This window comes from Perca fluviatilis, chromosome 13 (genome assembly GCF_010015445.1).
Source record: "Perca fluviatilis chromosome 13, GENO_Pfluv_1.0, whole genome shotgun sequence".
NCBI lineage: Eukaryota > Metazoa > Chordata > Actinopteri > Perciformes > Percidae > Perca > Perca fluviatilis.
Genome location: NC_053124.1, coordinates 3139343 through 3160084, shown reverse-complemented (window position 1 = coordinate 3160084; position 20742 = coordinate 3139343). Strand labels below are relative to the sequence as shown.

Sequence of the window (20742 nt, the reverse complement as noted above, 5' to 3'; positions counted from 1 at the left end):
TCTTCAATATTGTCACATTGGCAGCTACAGGTATTTTCAGCAAAACCCTGAGACTTCCAGACCGTCAGAAGGCAATTCATGAACAACAGTCAGGCTGGAATGCACTGGATAGAGAACAGAGCTAACTGTGCTAGCAGCTTCATTATGCTAGGCCAACAGGTGTGTGGAATTACAGCAATTACCCATGGTGCAGTGCAGGACCAAATAACATGGGCTGAGGAGGAACTGGACAGTTGTGAAGCCATTTGCATGCTACATTTCTTTAAAGCAATTCCAATTACTATTTGAATTTATTTTCATTGAGAATTCATTCAACAGTAAATAACGGGTTCACACCACTTTTGATAAAACTTCATTTAATCTCTTCAAAATATTTTACAATGACATCAGAGCAGAAATTGTTCATACAAAAGTGTGAGAGAAGAAGTTTGCCTGCCTGTGAGTTCAGATCCATTATTTGGTGGGATGTTCCAGGTGGTGTTTAATCACAGTCCTGCAGCCAGATCTCCTGGAACTTCAATATTTCAGTCGCTAAGTGACTCGTATGATTCGGAACAGGGATGTTGACATCTGATCTCCATTACAAATCGCTACAAAAACACGGTGCAGATTTACTGACTGGAAACTAAAACGGAAATTAACTTGTTAGTTTTTAAAGATTTTTGGGGCATTTTTTTAGGCCTTTATTTTGACAGGACAGCTGAAGACATGAAAGGGGAAAGGGGGGGGAAGAAGAGTGACATGCAGCAAAGGGCCGCAGGTCGGAGTCCAACCCAGGCCCACTGCGTCGAGGAGTAAACCTCGAGATATGGGCACCCGCTCTACCAACTGAGCTATCCGGGCGCCCTTTATTAGTTTTTAAGGAAGCAATTTTTGGTTTAGCTTTAATTTAGTTTCAGTGTACTAAAAAGATATATTACTGCTTATTTTTTGTTGTAGTTCACTATAGTAACCCTGCTGCTGAGCAGCAAAGAAGCTAAAAAGAAATCTCGTCGAGTTTTCTGTAAATTTCAACCTGCCTACTGCAGTTTTATTTCTCCATCTGGTTGCTGAAAACATTTGCGACCATGCGGTGAAGTTTTTATTTTTAACATTCTTCCCATAACCGATTCTACGAGGCACTCGGTGACTGAAATGTCCGAGTCCCAGGAGACAGCAAAGCAGTACGGCGGTACGTTGTATGCTGGTCCTGGATCAGGGCTGGCAAAGTGGCGAGGTTCGATTGATGTCCCAAAACTCAAACGAAAACTGCTGTTCCATTTCCAGAATAGCCCGGTACCAGACAGAAAAGTTTCGACAATTTGAGTTGACCCACTTTATATAACTGCTTTTGAGTACACAAAAATCACAAACGAAAAGGCAAATGAAAAACAGTTATCATTAGCACACCGACAGTATTAACCTGTAAATATATCACATCTTCTCCAAGTGAACTGAAGCTGAATTAAGAGCTGAAGTCAAACTGAATCCATCACAGCAATTTACATGTCAAACAAGTCAGGCTCTTGAAAACAGAGCACATCCAGTCCAATGTACATCAACCTTTGTTCATTTCCCCCCCCCCACTGATCCTGTACAGTATTTACACATGTGCAAAATAATTGAATACAACAAATCAAAAGGGTGAAATCTCTTAATGCCACAGACCAAGCACTTGTTTGGCAAATGTCTCAAACCCCACAGGAAGCAAATTGTCTCCACCCCCCCCCCCTCTTTCCCTTGTCTAGAAAGGTTGAAGTAAGAAATCTGTCCGGAAATGACTCTACCCATCATCCTCTGCTCTACTTAGAGTGCCGCGGATATGGGTGACCTACTTTTGAGTCCAAACTTTGCTGCTCATGAAACAGAAAGCCACAAAAGCCCAACAAAGCAGTATGGGTGCCCTGCAGTGAAGACAGGTTTTAATACTGATTGCGGTATTGCTATTCATACCGAGTCAGTGAAACGTGGTGCATCGTCTCAAGCACAACTTCTGCCAATTATGTGTTTGAGTGCAATATCAATGAGGCCAGGAATTTCAGAAATTAAGCCAAATCTCAATCGCATCATGACCGGAAATAAAACTATTACAGCTAAGGGGAGAATTGAAGGCCATCTAGCAGATAAATATTGGCAACAAGTCAAAAGAAAATGGTATTTTCAGGTAGAGTTTGAGAGCAAAGAAGAAGCCATGATTGTTTGGTTTTACAGATTCCTGTAAAATTTGTAAAAAAATAAAATAAAAATAAAAAGTGCACAAATTATGTATGACGTGAAAGGCAAAAAGGGGTCCCGTGCATGATGCTCTGCCAAATGCTGCAACAACTTAATAGGCTTAGAATTAGCCCGTCAGAAGCATGAAGAAAGGGATTACTGTAAGATCCAGAGCCAAAGGAAACGAGGAGCAGTGACACAGACAGGAGATCAAGTTAAACACAACAACATAATGTATAAAAAAAGAAGCATAGAATAAAAGCAGAGATCCTCTGGCTCATGGAGGATTTTGTGTGCTGGTGTCTTCTCTCACTTCTTCCCTGAAGGTGAGAGGCACTGCATGCATAAGTAGACTGTTGGCTGACATTGGGCTGGCCTGGTAAACAAATACCGAGGCAGTTATCACACTGAATCCAGCCTCACACAGCTCCTCCATATAATGCAGTAGGTAGTTATGATGAATAAATATAAACTAAATAAAAGTGCTTTCAGTGACATTCACTGAATCCCTTGCCTTTTTCTTTTTTCCCCCTCATTCGGGTCTAAATGGACTCCGATGTGAATATTCATGTCACTGCTCTTGTAATACAGGTAGCTTACCCTTCAGATAATTAAATGTATGTTTAGGCAACATAGGGATTTCTCTTAAGAGCAGATTTAGTTTGCCATGTGTGGGGGAGTCGCCCCTTTGAACAGAGGCCAGCCTGCTTTATGTAGTGTGCTCCGTTGTTTGGGTTTTCTTATATAAATAAAGGATAATTCTGGTTTAACCTTTGGTTTTTATTGTCAGTTTGGGACATTATTTCAACTGGCTATGATAACAATGGGGTAAGATACACCAAACTGGTTGTAAACAAGCCAGTAGAGTACCTAAACCACTGGACCACCAATTGGAGCTGAAACTGAAAACCGAGCACATTGCACAGACAAAGCTGAGGGAGCACCAGAAAACATTCAAAAGTCAGTCAGAGACAGAGTTCATTAAATAACATTAGCTGGCTACAGCCAAGGAAATCTGCCAGGGACTGCTGTCTCTTCAGGCCACAGAGACGTGACGTGTAACACGACAGTGTCTGCGTCTAGTGTGTGTGTGTGTGTGTGTGTGTGTCTGCGTGTGTGTGTGTGTGCCTGCGTGTGTCTGCGTCTAGTGTGTGTGTGTGTCTGCGTGTGTGTCTGCGTGTGTGTCTGCTGTGTGTGTGTGTGTCTGCGTGTGTGTCTGCGTGTGTGTCTGCGTGTGTGTCTGCGTGTGTGTGTCTGCGTGTGTGTCTGCGTGTGTGTCTGCGTGTGTGTCTGCGTGTGTGTGTAGGGTTTTTCCTGCATAGAGGAATTTTTGGTGCCGCCCAAAGAGGTTTTAGCCAGCCCCAAAGGAAAATCACCAACACCAAAATGACAAGAATTGAGAATAAAAATAGCACTTCAAATTCTAAGAGCAACCTACCAAACAAACGTTGCCTTTACTGTACACGGACCGATCCTGCTTTCATACATTACGGCCAAGCGGAATAATGGCGCCAACACTCCCGCATTGAACAGGCTGTGTGAAAGGGTCTACTGTCAGTACAATGGTATTACTGATACTCCTAACAGGAACAATGGCCAAACTACGAAAGTAAGAACCAAGTTGAAATAAACCAGTATTATCATTTAAGCTCTCCTCCTCAAGTGTTTGTGTTTAAGGCTCTATATACGTAAAGGTGACCTGTCCTGATCAGTTTACATTCTGGTATACTGTAAGGGGTGTGTCGAAGCAACCTGCAGAAAGAAAATGTCATCTTCAAGCACCAAAGTTTGGTATCGTTTCCCCCCCCCCTCCCAGACTACTGAGCAAAACTGACTGCGATAGTAGAGGTTTGCCTACAAATACCATCATGCTGTATGTTATTTATTACCTGAGCAACCAGGGCATACCTGAATGTGATGCCAATAACAGAATCAAATCTTGATGTAAAGATTAGTGCTGGTAGTCCTGTGCCCGGCTGAAATCAGTTCTTGAGTCAGGTTCTGTCACAGCCTTCCGACATCCAAAACATTGAGGAGATTGGGTTTTAATACTGGCCCTTTGGATTAAATGCACACTGTAATGATCACAGGATAACGTCTCATATTGCATTTAGTAACAATTAGCACCGAGTCCAAGACGGTATTTGTAGACAAACTGTCTCACTGCCACTTTGACTTTCTCTTCGAATTGAATCCAGGAGTTTTGGTCATTTTTGCTCTTCCAGCGCGCTCGAGTGATTCTGTGAGGAGGAAGTGGAAGCTGTGATGTGATTAGCCTGAGACTAAGCTCCAATTCTGAGAAGCAGCAGCAGCGGTGGATGTCACACCTTTTCCCTTCCAATAGAAAAAGACACAGCTAGTAGAGGACTGCATGTGCTTGGAATAGTGGATGACATTTAGCCATTAAAACCGACAATTTCTATTCTATTTATTGTTCCCTAGTTAAAAAACAAAACCAAAACAGGAATCCCGTTAAGTGATCTAGGTTAGCAGTAGCTGATGAAGATGTGTACATTAAGTTGATCGGCTGAGTCTGTGCTGCCGTGTTGCTCGTCCATCACGTGTCCCAGTCCAGCTCTCTGCAGGCGATACGGACCAGTCTGAGCTCTAGTTCAAAGGCGTCGGGCCGCTCCTGAGGGTTGGCCGACAGCATCTCCCTGATCAGCTGCTTCATGTGGCTGTTCATGCTCTTTTTCCTGGCAGGGATCAGCAGCTCCATCTTTGGGTTCTCCAGCAGGGCCTCGCCTAAGGGCACGATCTCCGAGCCCTGCTGCACGTAGCTCCCCAGCAGCTCCTTCTGAGTCTCCACGTCCACAAAGGTGATGCGCTCCACCATGGCCCAGATGATCACGCCCAAGGCGAAGATGTCCGCTTTTGCCGTGTAGTGGCCCTCCCAGACCTCCGGGGCCATGTAAAAGTCTGTGCCGCACGCCGTGGACAGGAAGCACTTGTTGACGCTGGCCGGCTCCTCCGAGCTAAGCCCCGAGGCCGAGCAGACCTTGCTTAGGCCGAAGTCGGCCACCTTGAGCGTGGGCTCGGACAGGCCTGCCGGCGTGCAGGCCTGGGAGATGAGGATGTTGTCGGGCTTGAGGTCGCGGTGGATGATCTGGTTGCGGTGCAGGAAGGCCAGCGCGCTGCCCAGCTGCAGCATGAAGCTGGTGTTGGTCTTGCGGCTGGGCTTGCGGGACAACAGGTAGGCGTTCATGTCGCCGCCATCGCAGAAGTCCATGACGAACCACAGGTAGTAGGCACAGCACGGGTTGAACGTGATTCGCCTGTTCTTAAAGCGTCTCCACCAGCTGCAAAAAAAAAAAAAAAAAAAAAAAATTTTGTCATCAACCACCTCGGAGGAAAAAAAAAAAAACCAAGACCACCGGTGAAGGGACAGTTAGCCGCTGCGTGCTGCACACGTTTGGATAGGCTCTAATTTTTTTTTTGTCAATTGAGGCCAAAAATATTATTGGAAACAGTATTACCATATTTGTCAAGCTTTCCTGAAAAAAAAAAAAAAAAAACTGCTAGAGCTGAAATATACACTATTTCACAGCTGAAAACAAACATTATAAATGGCCCCAAATTAACTTCCTATTGCAATATGTGAATGACATCAACTGACAGGGAGTTAACAAGGGGCCAGGCTGTTGCCTAGCAATGGAATTCCATTGAAAAGGCCTATACACTATGCTTAACTTAGAATTCATCAAACCTAACAAACACTGAACCGTATACTAGGGCTGCACAATATATCGCAAGTAATATCTTTATCGCGATATTCAAGCTAGCCTTGTTTAGTTTGACAATACTTTGAACGTCAACAAGAAGTGCCGTCACCCAACATAGCTAAGAGCACCTTTAATACTCAATTTCAATAAGGAGTAAATCTCATCAGCATCAGTAAGCCAATCAGCATGCTTCTACCAAGCTCTAATAATGCTGCTGATTGGCTGTCACACACACACACACACACACAGCTGAAAAATAAAAAGATTTGTGTGAGAATGTGTAATGTAATTTCTATTTTTTTTTTTTTTTAAATCAAAGCAGCGGGAGAGGCCTCTCATCTTTTATACCTGCTGGAAAAGTGAGTTCATTTAATCTCCCTTTTTGACAGCGGACCACAAATCTGTGAGGTTTCATCCATTTTACAATAAATTAAGATTAAATGGGATGTTTTTACATCCAGTTACACATTAAACGTGGAAATTTCGGTACCTGAGAGTTCGTAAGTGCAAGCCTATCTGTCCTCTCTGCATATGACAGAGAGCAACACACACACACAAAGTGGTTGCAGTTGTTCAAAACTTAACGCAGACAGGGTTTGCTGCGATATGATATTAACGGCGAGGCGAAAGCGGTCGCGGTGCTGTTGATGTACACTTCCTGACAATCAGGAACAACTGTGGTGTGCTGTAAGGCAAGGCAGCTTGATTTCTACAGCACCTTTCAGCAACAAGGCAATTCAAAGTGCTTTACATGAAACTGTAAAGAGTAAAAAACAGTCATGATGAAAATAAAAAAGAATAATATACAACTACAAGAATAAAGAATACAAGTTACAGTGAGTAAGAAATTAATAATTATTAAACTCAAGGTTGTAGGAACGGGTTTGGGAGGAGAGGGAGTGGTTTTATTTTTTATTAGCCTAAACAATGCATTTTTAATTTTAAGTTGAATTCATTGTAATTGTAGACTGGAGACTAGAACTGGTATATTTTTTTTTAATATTTGTACTGTCATGACAGCGATGGTGCTGTCAGTTTACCTTATGTTGCATTTTCAAAAGTGCACAATAAAATGTGAAACTAAATTTGAAACAGCACATTGTAATTTCTATTATCAAAGTGTTTATTAGTAATACAGTGGAAATTAGTAGAAATGTGAATAATTTGGTTTGATTTACGGTGTGTGCCCCTAAATTTTCTGGTTGCGCCCCTAAAATTTTCAGTTTGGGGCCAGTGTGTCCTAGTGAAAAAAGTTAGTCTGGAGCCCTGCTAATGGAATATCAGAAAGGATTTTAGGCTATAAAAATAATTGTTTACCAAGTACTTGAACCTAATACAACATTTTATTGTAGTAGGCTACTTAAAACACATGCTTTCTGAAGAAACAATGGAGTTATTTAATCTTATGAAAGGACAATACAAATGTTAGACCTTTGTGAATGAAATTTAAGACTTTCTAAAGAAATGCAAGACTTTTAAGGCCTAATTTTTCGAATATTCTATTTAAGATTGTTAAAACTTTAAGACCCAGCAGGTACCCTGTATGTAGCCAGTGACTGAATGTTAAAAAAATGAGTTCAAGTAGATGAACAGTTAGTTGAATAGTAGAACGTGTTCAAATGTCAGTTGAGGCTGTCGAAACCAAACATTAAGTCTTTTGATGCAAACAAAGGCAAAACACAAATGCTCTGAATGTGTAGTGGACTACTACTTGCTAGAGGAAGCCGTGCTGTAAACAAATGGTTGCAAATTGTTTGACCTGCCACTAGCCAAAGAATCCACTACCCAAAAAGAACAGATGCAAATTACCCCACAGTCGTGGCGGTCAGATAATTCTGCCCTATTATGATTTGTTCTTCTGTAAGCACGTACTGGAACATTACAGAGCAATAAAACAAGAGCTGGAATAAAAAGGTATTCTGGGACAGTGACCAATGCTAGCGCTGCACAAAAACAGAATGAAGGGTCTGACAATGGCCCCGCGTGCCACTGCCACTATAATCAGGCAGTGACAGAGTGCCTGAGCGCCCACTGTCAGACAGCAGGGAGGCACTGCGACATGACAGGGTGCAGACAGGTTGACTAGGGAGGGGTGCCCCCACCCCCTCAACCTGATAATACTCCCATGTGACAGTGGGGGCATGGAGGCGAGAGACAACACACATCCAACCAGAAACTTCCAGTTCTTGTGCTGAGGACACACACACACACACACACACACACACACACACACACACACACACACACACACACACACACACACACACACACACACACACACACACACACACACACACACACACACACACACACACACACACACACACACACACACACACACACACACACACACACACACACACACACAGTGACAATATTTGTGCTGATGTTTTCTGCCACCATAGTTGTAATCTCCGACACTAATAACTACAATATCAGTTTACACAAATAGCTGGCTTGCTGCTGATGACTCACTTTGTGTTACAAAAAAAAAAAAAGAAAATCACTGACCTATGTTTCTATTCAGTCTACATTGTCACATTCCTCTTCTAGCAATCGAGCATACGTCAGAGGATATCATGATACACTTTGTACACCAAAACAGGCTTCCAATTCAATACAAACAGTTTTAGCCAGGGAAGGTTATAATTAGGGCTGAAACGATTCGAGTAACTCGAATAATTTGATTACAAAAAATCCTCGATGCAAAATGACTGCCTCGAAGCTTCGTTAAATCAATGATACCAACGTTGTATCGCTGACGGACAGTGTTTCTGCACGGAGCATTATTACTGTCGGACAGACGCGGCTCAGTCTGCTGATGGCGACACATGCCAGAGCGTAAAGAGGGGGCTAAGAGTAGAGACAGGCTGGAGAAAACGACAGAAAGTGTCCAAAGTTTGGAATCAGTTCAAACGTAATTAAAACTCTGTACAGTATTTCTACTGCAAAATCAAACTAGCTTACCACGATAATAGCACGACGTCTAACTTAATCATCCATTCCACGAAGAGGACCGACTAAAGTAAATCACAGAGTCGTATGGACGATGAAACTACACCAAACACAACAACTACCAAAATCAAAGACAAGAAAATACGTAGTGGTGACCTCGATCTGATGAGCCGACGCATCGACAATCAATCAATCAATCAATCAATCACACACACTCTCTCTCTCTCTCTCTCTCGACATAATCTAGTGTCCCAACCTGGCATTTCTGTACTTGACAGTGTGGTTAGTCCTCCCTGACTATTACAGAGCAGAAACTGCTATCTGTACTTTACTACTGTGTCCATCACAAAGTAATGAAACCCTGGAAAGACACAGACGCTTGAAGGCCGGTAGAGTGCCCAGTGATGAATTCATAAGCAATGTGTTATTAGAGCAAATCAGATTAAATAAGATAAAAAGCTAATCATTTTGGGGTGGCTGGTTAGCACCATGTTTACCCAACCAGTAGATAGTAATAGTCAGATAGTAGACTTATCAAATGAAATATCAAAATGACTACAACACAAATTCATTTGTATTATGTGTTCCAAATACAAAATTGAACAGAGATTTTTTTTCCACTCAGCATTCAATTTGCCAATATGTGAACAAATGTAGGATGAAAAACACAGTTCAAGTTGTAGCACACCACTTATTCACACTCATTGACTCCATGGCAACATTAACATTCCTTTTGTTTACATCCCCCAAAGCCCCAAAATTATGGGAATTGCAGTTCAAACACTTAGAGCATCATTATGCCTCAAATCAAAGAATAATGAGTGAAAAAAAACGTAATATTTTTTATTGTTACACTAATCAATATTTTCATGTTCCTGTAGACAGACACTGTCCTCTATCCATTAGAAGGGTGAAGGTGGAGGGGTGTGCAGTGGTCAGTGTTAGGGGGGGCGCATTGTCAAATTTTGAAAACCCCTGCTGTAACATATAGTTACAGCCACATGCATACATGAACACGTGCTACTTGGGCGGAGTGATTTGCTGGCAGCACCTGAGAAGCCCCGTGGTGAGGAGCAGAGACTAACAACGGTGCTTTTCAGGTGTCGCGCTAATCACTCCGCCCAAGTAGCAGTGCTTCGCCTTCTGAGAATATAGTCCCCAGTATGTATACGGTTAGGAGATGGAGGTGTCTCATGTGACCTTGTTATTTGTACACGCTGTGACTATACAAATCACAACATGGAAATAGGAAAATGTTGGCGTTATTTTGTCACTTATTGGGAGCAGTAGGCTAGTTGGAGCCGGTTACCTCCAGGATCTGTGCTAAGCTAGGCTAGCGATGGTTGCATCAGACAGAGTTACGACACACACGGAGATGAGAAGGGTATGTATGGACTTATCCAACTCTGGGGGATACGGTGAATAAGACAAAGTCCCAATTTTCCTTTAAAGATTCAGTTTCACTGTAAAGGCATATCGGTTCCAAATATGGGTTATCAGTTTCATTAACTACTAATAATCTGTATCGGCCTTGAAAAAAACAAAAACTGTATCGGTCGATCCCTATGTGAACTAGGGCTGGGCGATATGGACCAAAAATAAAAACCCTATATTTTTTTTGGTTAAAAATATAAAAATAAAAAAATATATTTTTTTTTTTCCTTGAAAAAAAAAGAAAATGAAACCCCCAAAAAAAAAAAAAAAAATAACATGTTTTTTTCATAGAAACCAGAACCAATCAAATAAATAATAAACCGGTTTCTTCACCTGATCATCATGATTAAATGCTCAGCTGTTCAAATAACAATAAAATGTAAACCTAAATACTGTATAACAGGAGTAACTTTTTTGAAATCAAAGCTCCATAGGCTATTTGTGATTCGTTCCAAAGGTCAATTAAGCTTTTGATATTAATATAATCTACTTTGTTAAAAATGTAATGCCTCATGCCTGTAAGCCTAGGTTATAGTCCCATTCTTCCACTTGATACTGCTTCCACTTAAGTAAACTAAAAGATGAACTATCGACTACAAAACAAAGAAATTTATTATGATCGGTTCACAGATCTGAGTCCAAACGGAAACTTCACCCTTCTGAACTAAGAGTTTCTGCTTCAAGGTGAAGTTTAAACAGACTGAAATGTCCAGGCTCATTCCTCCACTATTTATTTCTGTATGTATTTAAGCGTTACATGTAATTTTAACGGGCACTGAGCTCCAGATCCTGCAGCCGCAGGCGGTGCCGCTGCCCGCTGTAGCTTCTTTCAGTCCGTCTGCGCCGGCAAACTTAGTGGAACTTTCCGCCGATATCGACATAAAACGTTCGTCCTGGACTACGTGTAAGATCCTACCGATCACCACTCTGTCTTTGGCTGGTCCGATCTGGATCAGCGGTGACCCAGCGCAGCAGCGAAGGCTGGCTGTTTTTGCCCGGGGAAGAGACGCATGCGGCCCGACGGGGCTCTCCGCCTCCCGCTGCCGAGCTCAGATTGCTGGTCGGGCGGCATATATAATCATAAAACACATGGTCACCTGTTAAATGTTATCCATTGCGGTTTGTTCTTTTCATTTCCTCTATCGAACATAATTAAGCAGTACAAAAGTCCGGCATCTTTAGCGTTGATCTGAATGCTTCGGACCCCTGTTCCAAGATGGCGGCGGGTTTTGACGTATGTTTAGAACCTCACGGCGACATATCTATGGGAGCAAGGATCACATTTGAACTATATCGATATATGCGATATGGTCTAATTCCATATCTCATTTAAAAATATATCGATATATTTGTTTATATCGATATATCGCCCAGCCCTAATGTGAACGTTGTCACCATAATTCACTGGAAATCCAAAATACTTCCACACTTTCACACACTTCAGGGAAAGAGGAGGGGGCTCAAGTTCTGTCGATGGGTTTCCTGCATCTGCAGTTGCCATGCTATCTTTTGACTGGCTCTAGCTAAGTAACGGGAGGTCGACTGACTCGCAGCACTTCAACACGTGTTTTTTTCCACTTGACAAGCCGACTGGACGTGACATGGGGGCGTGGCAGTATCGACGATTCCATTTTCTAATTCGATATTCAACTGTTACTTAATTTTGATCAATTTCGATTTAAAAACGAAAAAGTGACACCCTTAGTAAAGAAAAGCGATATTTCAATCTCTGTCCGCAGTCTTTCATCCCCGCATCTATGTTTTACACAAGCACAGCACGCTAGCTTGGCGCTATGGAGGCAGGTCTGGCAATGCGAGACTACAAACAAGCTAAAACAAAAATGTGGCACATTCTTGTAGACTTAGCTGCTGGTTGAGACAACAATTCACAGTCAAAGTCATAATGAATCCTCTTGCCTGGAAGTCTCTTACTCTGAAGCAGCTGCAGGAAATGTTGAGTATATACCTCATCAGCGCAGTAACTTTGTAAAACATGATCTGTTCTGTAGCTGTACCACTCAAAGTGAAGTAAACACATCAAACATTCAGTACATGTCTGGCTTCATAAATGAAGTAATCAAGATCCACTTACAGCTTGAATGCTGGGTGGCAGCAACAACATTGTTTTAATGCCTGTGTGTACCATCTTTACTGTTGGACATGAATGCACCCCCTCAAAACCCTGTCCCCTCACCTCCAGGTAGAGCGGGGAGCTGGAGCCGTGGTTCATCCTCTGGGCCAGCTGGTCCCGCTGCAGGATACACTCCTCCAGGTGGATGACGTTTGGGTGCTGGCTTTGGATGCTGCTGAGGGCCCAGAACTCCCGCAGAGCCAGCTCCACATTCTCTGGAGAGTGGCAGCGGATCTTCTTCACCGCCACGCGGGCCCCTGTGCGCTTCACCACTGCCTCATAGACCACGCCGTAACTGCCACGCCCCACCTCCTGGATCAGCTCGTACTTCGGTTGGCTGCTTACCATCCTAGTCCTCACTGTGGACAAGGCATATGGCATTATTTTTAGAACTGCACAATATCTTTTTTTTTTTTTTTTAATACGGTCATCGCAAAATGCAGCGCGAAAGACACTCTGGGATTTCTTTGTTAGTTGTAAGAAAACATCAGCAGAAAAGTGCACTTTAAAATGTAAAGGTCATTCTTCCTTAAGTGGTGCATTTTATATTCAGTTCAATAAAAGTATGTTGGAAATCATTTCCTTTCATTCAACAATACATTTGTTGTATTTTAGCAGAATACTGAAAGCAGCAGAAATACAGAACTGAGAACACTTTAATATCTGGATATTTATCGCAAGTAATAGGTTATCGTGACATTCAACAATGTTATCGGATATTTTCCTCATAACGTGCAGCCCGTGCAGTTAGTTTTCTATCCATTCCCTTTCTGTACAGTTTACTTTCTATGGAATCTCATTCTGTATAGCTGGTTGATTCAGGAAGACTTATGAAGTCCTAAGTCATTACAGCACCCATGTGAGGCTGTAATGCCTCACATGGCATTTTTTAAACACACATTTCATTATTATTAGATCCTTGACACTAGTCAGTGTTTCCTCTACGTTTGTTGGCAAGTGGTGGTCCGCCACGGTTAGATTTCTCCCGCCACGGTATAAGAAATATATATACAAAAAGCTGTCTATCAGCAGTGATTGTAAAGAGCAAGTCGACGGAGAATAGCGCAGACATGCGCTTCACAACGCGAGTGGGCCACTCGGAGAAAAAGGAGAAAGAAAAAAAAGAGATGGGCTGTCCGGAGGACCTGGTTGAGATGGCATGTGTGCATTCTTGAGAACTGTAAGTCGTATAACTTATATTGTCAGTTCATTTAAGCCTGTATTATTCTATAGTTCTTGCACATTTTTTCACAGGCTCAGCAATGTGTTTCTTCAGTCTAACTCAGCTGTTTGAATCCTGAAAATACACCCTGTAAATGCCAAAGCTAATTGTTCCTAAGCCCAATTTTCGCCTAACTTTGGAGTGCTATTTACCTCCCTTCCCATCTAGTTACAAATAGACTAGACGGATAGAATACAAATATCTCAACCCTTGTTTTAAAACATCTTAAAAGACAGTAGTGTCAGCTGAGATTGCCAGTGGTCCCGCTCGTCTCTTACCCTACCGTCACATTAGCTACAAGAGACAGCAACAAAGCGACAGGCTGCCATTCATTTTCAATGGGAGTGACCGTTTGCCAGCGACAAGCGACCAGCTTGCCGCTGCCACGAGCAAGACGGGGCCGAAATATTTTATGCAAATGCTGAGCGATGCGACAAAGCGACTGCCAATTGGAGTGAGGCAGCATGACGTATGTACGTTGGTTGCTCAAGTCGAAGAAAATCATTCAAGATGGCGGAAACGCTTCAGGACATCGTATTTCTGTATCCGATATGTTTGGCATTTTATCTCCTATATTTTATTACTTCTTAGGGGTGGGAAAAAAAAAAAAATCAATACAGCATAGTATCGCGACATTTTCTGTGGCAATACTGTATCGATACACAGACGCCAAGTATCGATCTATTGTTATATATGTGTTGGTCACTTTGTCTGCTTGACAATCCCATTTTGCAGCAATAAAATTGAAGTGAGATGAACAAACAGAGAAATGTATCTTTTTAGATAAAACAGATGTTTATGAAGTTTCCTTTTGGGGACATCATTTGAAATTGGGAAAAATTTCAAGTTTGAAAAAAAGCTAATAAATTGCAGTATATCGCAGAATATTGCAATAACTTTAAAATCGCAATAATATCGTATCGTGACATAAGTATCGGGATGATATCGTATCGTGAGGCCTCTGGTGATTCCCACCCCTATTACTTCTATCGAGAAATAACTACCGTATTTTCTGGACTATAAGTCGCTCCGGAGTATAAGTCGCATCAGTCAAAAAATGCGTCATGAAGAGGAAAAAAACATATATAAGTCGCATTTATTATTATTTTTTTTTTTTCATCTGTCAACTACACAATAGCAGACAGAACAGGGTGAATACGGTAGGTGTCCGGTTTATTGAACTATACAATAGCACACAGAACAACTAGCTACCAGGGCGTGGAGCATGGATGTATTAAAGGCGTGGAGAAGTAACTGCACCGTTGACAAGCCCCTCCCGACTCGTTCCTCTAGCTCTGGCCATCTTGCTTTCAGCCCGTGATTAGCCAATTAGCGTTCTTTGTTTTCTTCATTGCAGTAAGAGTAAACTTTTCGCTAGTCCCTCACAAGTTTCTCCCTCATTTCAAACTTTCTTTCTGCTGCTCGATTACCGTTTTCGGCTGCATATTTTACTACCTGCAGTTAGTTATCTCTTTTCTTTCTCAGTTGTCTTTAGGAGCAGCATTCTAGTTGTCACAAGCCTAGAGTGCCCTCTCGCGGCTGTAGACTGTAATGTTTTCAGTATGAATTAACATTTAAAAACATGTTAAATTATATATATTTTGATATACAAGTCGCACCTGACACTAAGTCGCAGGACCAGCCAAAGTAGGAAAAAAAGTGGGACTTCTAGTCCTGAAAATACGGTACTTTTAAATCCAAAAACATCGTTCTTGTGACTTAACACCTCTGAAGTGACTTAAGACCACGGACATATATAAAATGGACCAATAGATCCCGTGTCTCTGGACGGAGACCAGTGAAGGATGTTAGAAGCACTTTTCCGGTGAGCGCTGAGCGTTACGGAGCAGCCTTAAACTGAGAGAGACAACGTAAATGTGAACAACGTGTCTGAAAGTTGGAAGTCTTCTGGTAGCTGTGCCAAGAGAAATCTCAATCATTCCCAATCTTACAGAGACAGAGTGTAGGTATATGTAAGGAGATAACATGGGCACAGGCTATTATTATTGCTAACTAAAATGATAGTTAACATTAGTAATTAAACCTAAATGGCTAACGTAAGTCGGAACTGCCTGCGAGCTTCTCCTGTACTATACGGTAATTCCTCTACTACGCAACAGTAAGTCGCTTGGTTATGACACAATCGTTAGCGTATTTTTATAAAAGCGTCTGCTACGGAGCCATAACGTGAGCTACAAGGTAATGGAGACTTTTATACATTGTTGTGTTTCTTTAGAAATAAACAATGGACAACTAGAGTCTTTAAAACACTTCAGATGTAAAGTTATTCGCTGTCAAAAGGGACGTCAAAATGAATGGCAGTCAATGGAATGCTAACGGCAGGTGATCGCTTGTTAGCATCAAAATGGCGCCATAGGATCTACGCATTCCAGACGCTCGCTTACCCCCTTGCTTAAGACGTGCTTGAAGGTAGCACTGGAGAATTTCTGTTTACTGTTGCCAAGCAACCAGGAGTCGGCTAGGCACACCCAGGAGCGCCCACAAGCGAGTGTGTGTCGCTCTCTTTTGTAGCTAATGTGATTGTAGGGTTAAAAAAAAAAAAAAAAAAAGTTTAGAAATTTTGTGTATCTGATGTTTCAAATGTTAAACCCAGCTCTAGTTTTCAGTATATTGTGGTTTGCTCAACGCGACTTCCCAGGAGACACATACAGGCTGGGGGGATATTACATACAAATATTATTAAACCTGTGTAAGTTTGCTTGGGAGCAGCATGGTGAGCCATAACTCCTGGACAAAGAAAATGCTTTCTTAAGTTCAGCCAAAGCCAGTGTGACGATTTAGCAGTTTCGGTTAGCCCGATCAAGCGTGTATCTTGTAGGGCTGAAGTTTCGAAGCTTCATTCATAACGTTACCATTCAAAATCAACATTTGAAAACTGCGCAGCATCCTTATATTTTCAGGGCTCCAGACAGATTGTAGCCCATAACTAAAAACTGTTAGGGGAACAGGCTGTAAATTGAGGGGCACGCACCTTAAATTGACCTGCAACGCAATTTTTCACATATTCCCCATTTTAAACGGTTTTACTCATAAATGCTTTGGGGATAAATACAGAAACTACAATGTGCTGTTTTATTTTAGTTCATGCACATTTTAATTAAATGGTGCTTAACAAATGCACATTCAGAAGTGTCGTCATCATCATCATCATTATTATAGTATTATTGCCTCTCCCTCCCTCCTCTTTGTCTTTTTACTCTTTAACACTGAAATAATCCCATCTAAGGTGATTTACATCCATGGAAAGGGAAGTATTTAACAAACTATCACCCAGTGAGGGAAATGCCATAGACTGTTAAAGAAATGGACACAGCGACGCCGTAGACTTCCACGGAGACCAGTGAAGTCAAGAAGCACTTTCCCGGTGCTAGCTGAGCATTCCTGCGCAGCCTCAAACTGAGCTTGACGACGTAGATGTGACGTGAGCAACCTGTCTGAAAGTTGGAAGTCTTCTGGTAGCTCTGCCAAGAGAAATCTCAATCATTCCCAATCCTGCAGAGACGGAGAGCGTGAGTAGGAACTGTCCATGAGCGCAGGAGCAGGAGCAACTGAAAGTAGCATTGATGTAAAAATGCAAGTGAATGCACAGGTAATTAAGTGATATACAGCAGTATCCGCTTGTCTGAGAACGAGACAACATGGAGTAAAAATGCGGCCGATTTTGTGACGAGACCGAATACAACAGCACTGCCGAGGTCTATCAACACAGCGCAGCCAACCGGAAGACGTGGTCACTGTTGAGCTCTATTGTATAGTTAGTTCCATAATCATGATCCACCTGCCAGAGCAGAAAATACCACTAGGGCTACAACTAGTTACTTTCATAAATCAGACATTATATTAAGTTTTCTAGGAGTCTTTAAATTAGGGCTAATTATGTTCATAGTCAATTAACCTGATTATTTTAATGATTAATCAATTCGTCATTTAGTGCAAGGTGACATTTAAATTGCTTGTTTTTGTCCAACCAATAGACATTTTTTTCAATGATCTAATACAGAGAAAAAGTAGCACATTTTCCCATGTGACAAGCAGGAAACTGAATGTGACCTACGCTTTATAAATGTCTTACTAATTGATTAATGGACTGATTGTTTCAGCATAAAATTACTGAATTTCTTCTACACCAACATACTATTAAAAGTTGTTTATTTCAAGTTTCAATAAACCGTTAGAACATTAATAACAACACCATTTAAGTGTTGGTTTGGCCAATTTAATTACGTATGTCATATACGCATGACATACACACGACATAAGCCTGTAGTTAAAACATTAATGAATAGTGGGTCGATTTTTTTTTCTCAGACAAACTAGTAAGTTACTTTATTCAAACCATTGGAAGTATTGTTTTAAATATGAATATATAAGCATTAAAAAAAAAAAATGCGTTTGTGTAATAACTGGCGCAAAACTTCAGTTAGTACTGCAACAAACTGCCATTTTCGAAACGACTGGACAACCAGTCAGTCAACACCTGCCTGTACATGGCTATTCATAAAAATCATAAAACTTAACTTGAATGTCAATATACTTGAGACTGGTCACTTTGGTTATGAGAAACCTCTCCAAAAAAAAGCCGGAACCGAAAAGCTGACTCCTTGACATAAAGATATGATAGCCACATGCTAACGAGCTAATTAGACATCCACTTGGCTGATTGGCTAACAGGCACAGCTATGTGGCCTGGCTCCCGTCAGCTAACGATGTTGTTGGTTAGCTAGCTAACGTTAGCTAATCACGTTAACACCCGATAACAAAGAGTCCAGCACTCGCCAGCACAGTCGACATATATAAGCTAGATGCAGACATACAATTCAAACCTAAAGTAAGTCCCCTTATCTTAAATTGTAGAAACGTTGGGGCACGGAGAAGGCATGCATGATAAGCATTGGGTTTTGACAGTTTATTGTCCAGTGTGTGTGTGTGTGTGTGTGTGTGTGTGTGTGTGTGTGTGTGTGTGTGTGTGTGTGTGTGTGTGTGTGTGTGTGTGTGTGTGTGTGTGTGTGTGTGTGTGTGTGTATGTGTGAGTGCCATCAAGAATTCAACCAGATTTCTCAAAAAAAACACCTGCGAGCCAAGTCGACAAGAAGCCACAGCAGACAAGACAATAGTCTAAATGCAGACGAGGCCGCAGTTGTTGAGCTGCAAGTTGTCATCTTTTCAGTCTTACCTTTGACTCGTTTCTCAGGGGTTCATTTGTTGTCTTCCTCACTCTCCCTGGCAGCCATTACCGCCGCACACGTTCTGCTCACACAGTCAACCAAGGAGGCTTTTCAAACACTGGACGTGAGAGCGTGCAGCTGCTGTGCAGCGCAGCGCAGAGGTGGACGGAATGAGGCGACTTCCGGCTACACATTTCAAAATAAACTCCCGTTTGAAGGAACGATGGCCTACAATTTGATATAAATTAACAACCCACCGTGACCATCACAACTTTCCAATTATAATATAAAGGAATTACACAATTTTTTTTAATTCATTCTCATTTTCTTAATAAAATACACGTAGGCAAAAACATGATCATATATGTATTATGTAATAGTTTCAGGTAATATAATAACTGCAAAAGTTGTATTACACCAAACAGAATCCTATTCATTATATTGCACGTTTATGACAAATTATATTAACACTAAACATATTTTTTACTTTTTGCTTATTATTACAATTCCATATCTAAAATTTGATAATTTTATTGATGAGTAGCAAAGTGACAAATTCATACACTATATTTTGAAGGGAAATTACAGCACTTCCGGACATCCTAGGTTAAAATCTAACTTTATGAAGTTCCCATGTGTTTTACAATGTAGCCAGTCAATACAACGAGGATGCCCTCTGCCCTCCCTCTCAAACTGTTACTAACAGGGGGTGGACACAATAACGTGAACACCTGCACACATCTATGCATGTCATTCTTCCTGAAACTTATAATTTGACATTTTTGTTGAGATAGTGACACAGCGTGATATGTGGTAGGTCCAATAAAATAAACCTGTTCTTCATGGCATCGTTTTCCTTTTCTGGTGTTTTAAGGATGAAACCATCGGGCAGTTTTCCGAGTTATATTGTACCTTGAGAAGTTAAACTTTTTATCATTAGATATAAAAGATGTTTATTCCTTCCTACTGATGTTTCAATCAAAGCAAGGCTAGAAAGCTGTTTTGTCTATTTGCCACAGTTGGAATGATTTGAATGATTCTTGGTTGGTAACCTATCGATCACACAACATTTCAGTGTTTTTATTTTTTTCATTTTAATGCTAATCTTATTATTTTTAATCCAAATAATTTACTGAACAATGCCATACCCGGTATTCTAATACAATAATTTCAATTCCACAATCCCAATAAAACTGATGTTTAGATTGATTGTGAGAGTTCATTGTCACCAAAAACTGAGAAATAACTCCAGGTCCATTTACAACAGGGTCACATTATTTTTTTCTTCCTACCACGGTTTAAGAACGCTGTCGTAGCAGAAGCAACTTACGTTTGCCAATATCAAGCTGACAAGAAAATACAGTTTCAGATCTTTCTGGAGAGGCTTACTGGTCTGGCCCACTTGAGATCAAATTAGGGGTATGTGGCCCATGAACTAAAATGAGTTTGACACCCCTGATTTACAAGCTTTTTCTCAGATCTATTAACCCTATCTTGTGGTCTTCATGGAGATAACTTGGTTTCATACTTGGCAACAACTTTGCTGTCTCACTGACAACTTAGCAAACTCCATCCACTGAGGAAGATGACTAAAATGTGTCTGAGAACTCCTCTTCTAGCTAGTAAGTGCACCTTGAGTTAAGATTTTTCACAATTTAGACTATATTATAATCTTTTATTATTAGAAATCAGACTTGTTTCAGTGTTATCCAACTCTGGTATGCATGGCACAGAAATCTGATTGATTAAAGAATTTGTCATAGAACTGATCAATACAATGTTAGACTATGGCGAAGGTTTGACAGGCATTGGCATAACATGTAGATACAAGAAACTGGTAAATGAAACACAAATCTTGTTAGATCTTTAATTTTCCATTGCATTGCAGCACAATATATT

The 20742-nt window shown here is 41.3% G+C and overlaps 1 protein-coding gene across 1 annotated transcript; it reads right to left on the bottom strand.

The window, feature by feature from the left end:
- Window positions 1-3506: 3506 nt before the first annotated feature.
- pdik1l (PDLIM1 interacting kinase 1 like) lies at window positions 3507-19004 on the bottom strand. Its single transcript, XM_039820735.1, has 4 exons — window positions 18852-19004; window positions 12499-12794; window positions 8578-8588; window positions 3507-5483 (listed from the first exon to the last, which is right to left on the bottom strand). The coding sequence occupies exons 2-4, from the start codon at window positions 12781-12783 to the stop codon at window positions 4751-4753; spliced, it is 1029 nt and encodes a 342-aa protein (XP_039676669.1). The 5' UTR covers window positions 12784-12794; window positions 18852-19004; the 3' UTR covers window positions 3507-4750.
- Window positions 19005-20742: the final 1738 nt, after the last annotated feature.

What these genes read in the sequence shown, in the direction of transcription:
- pdik1l (XM_039820735.1), bottom strand. Translation starts at nt 12,783, where the DNA reads ATGGTAAGCAGCCAACCGAAGTACGAGCTGATCCAGGAGGTGGGGCGT.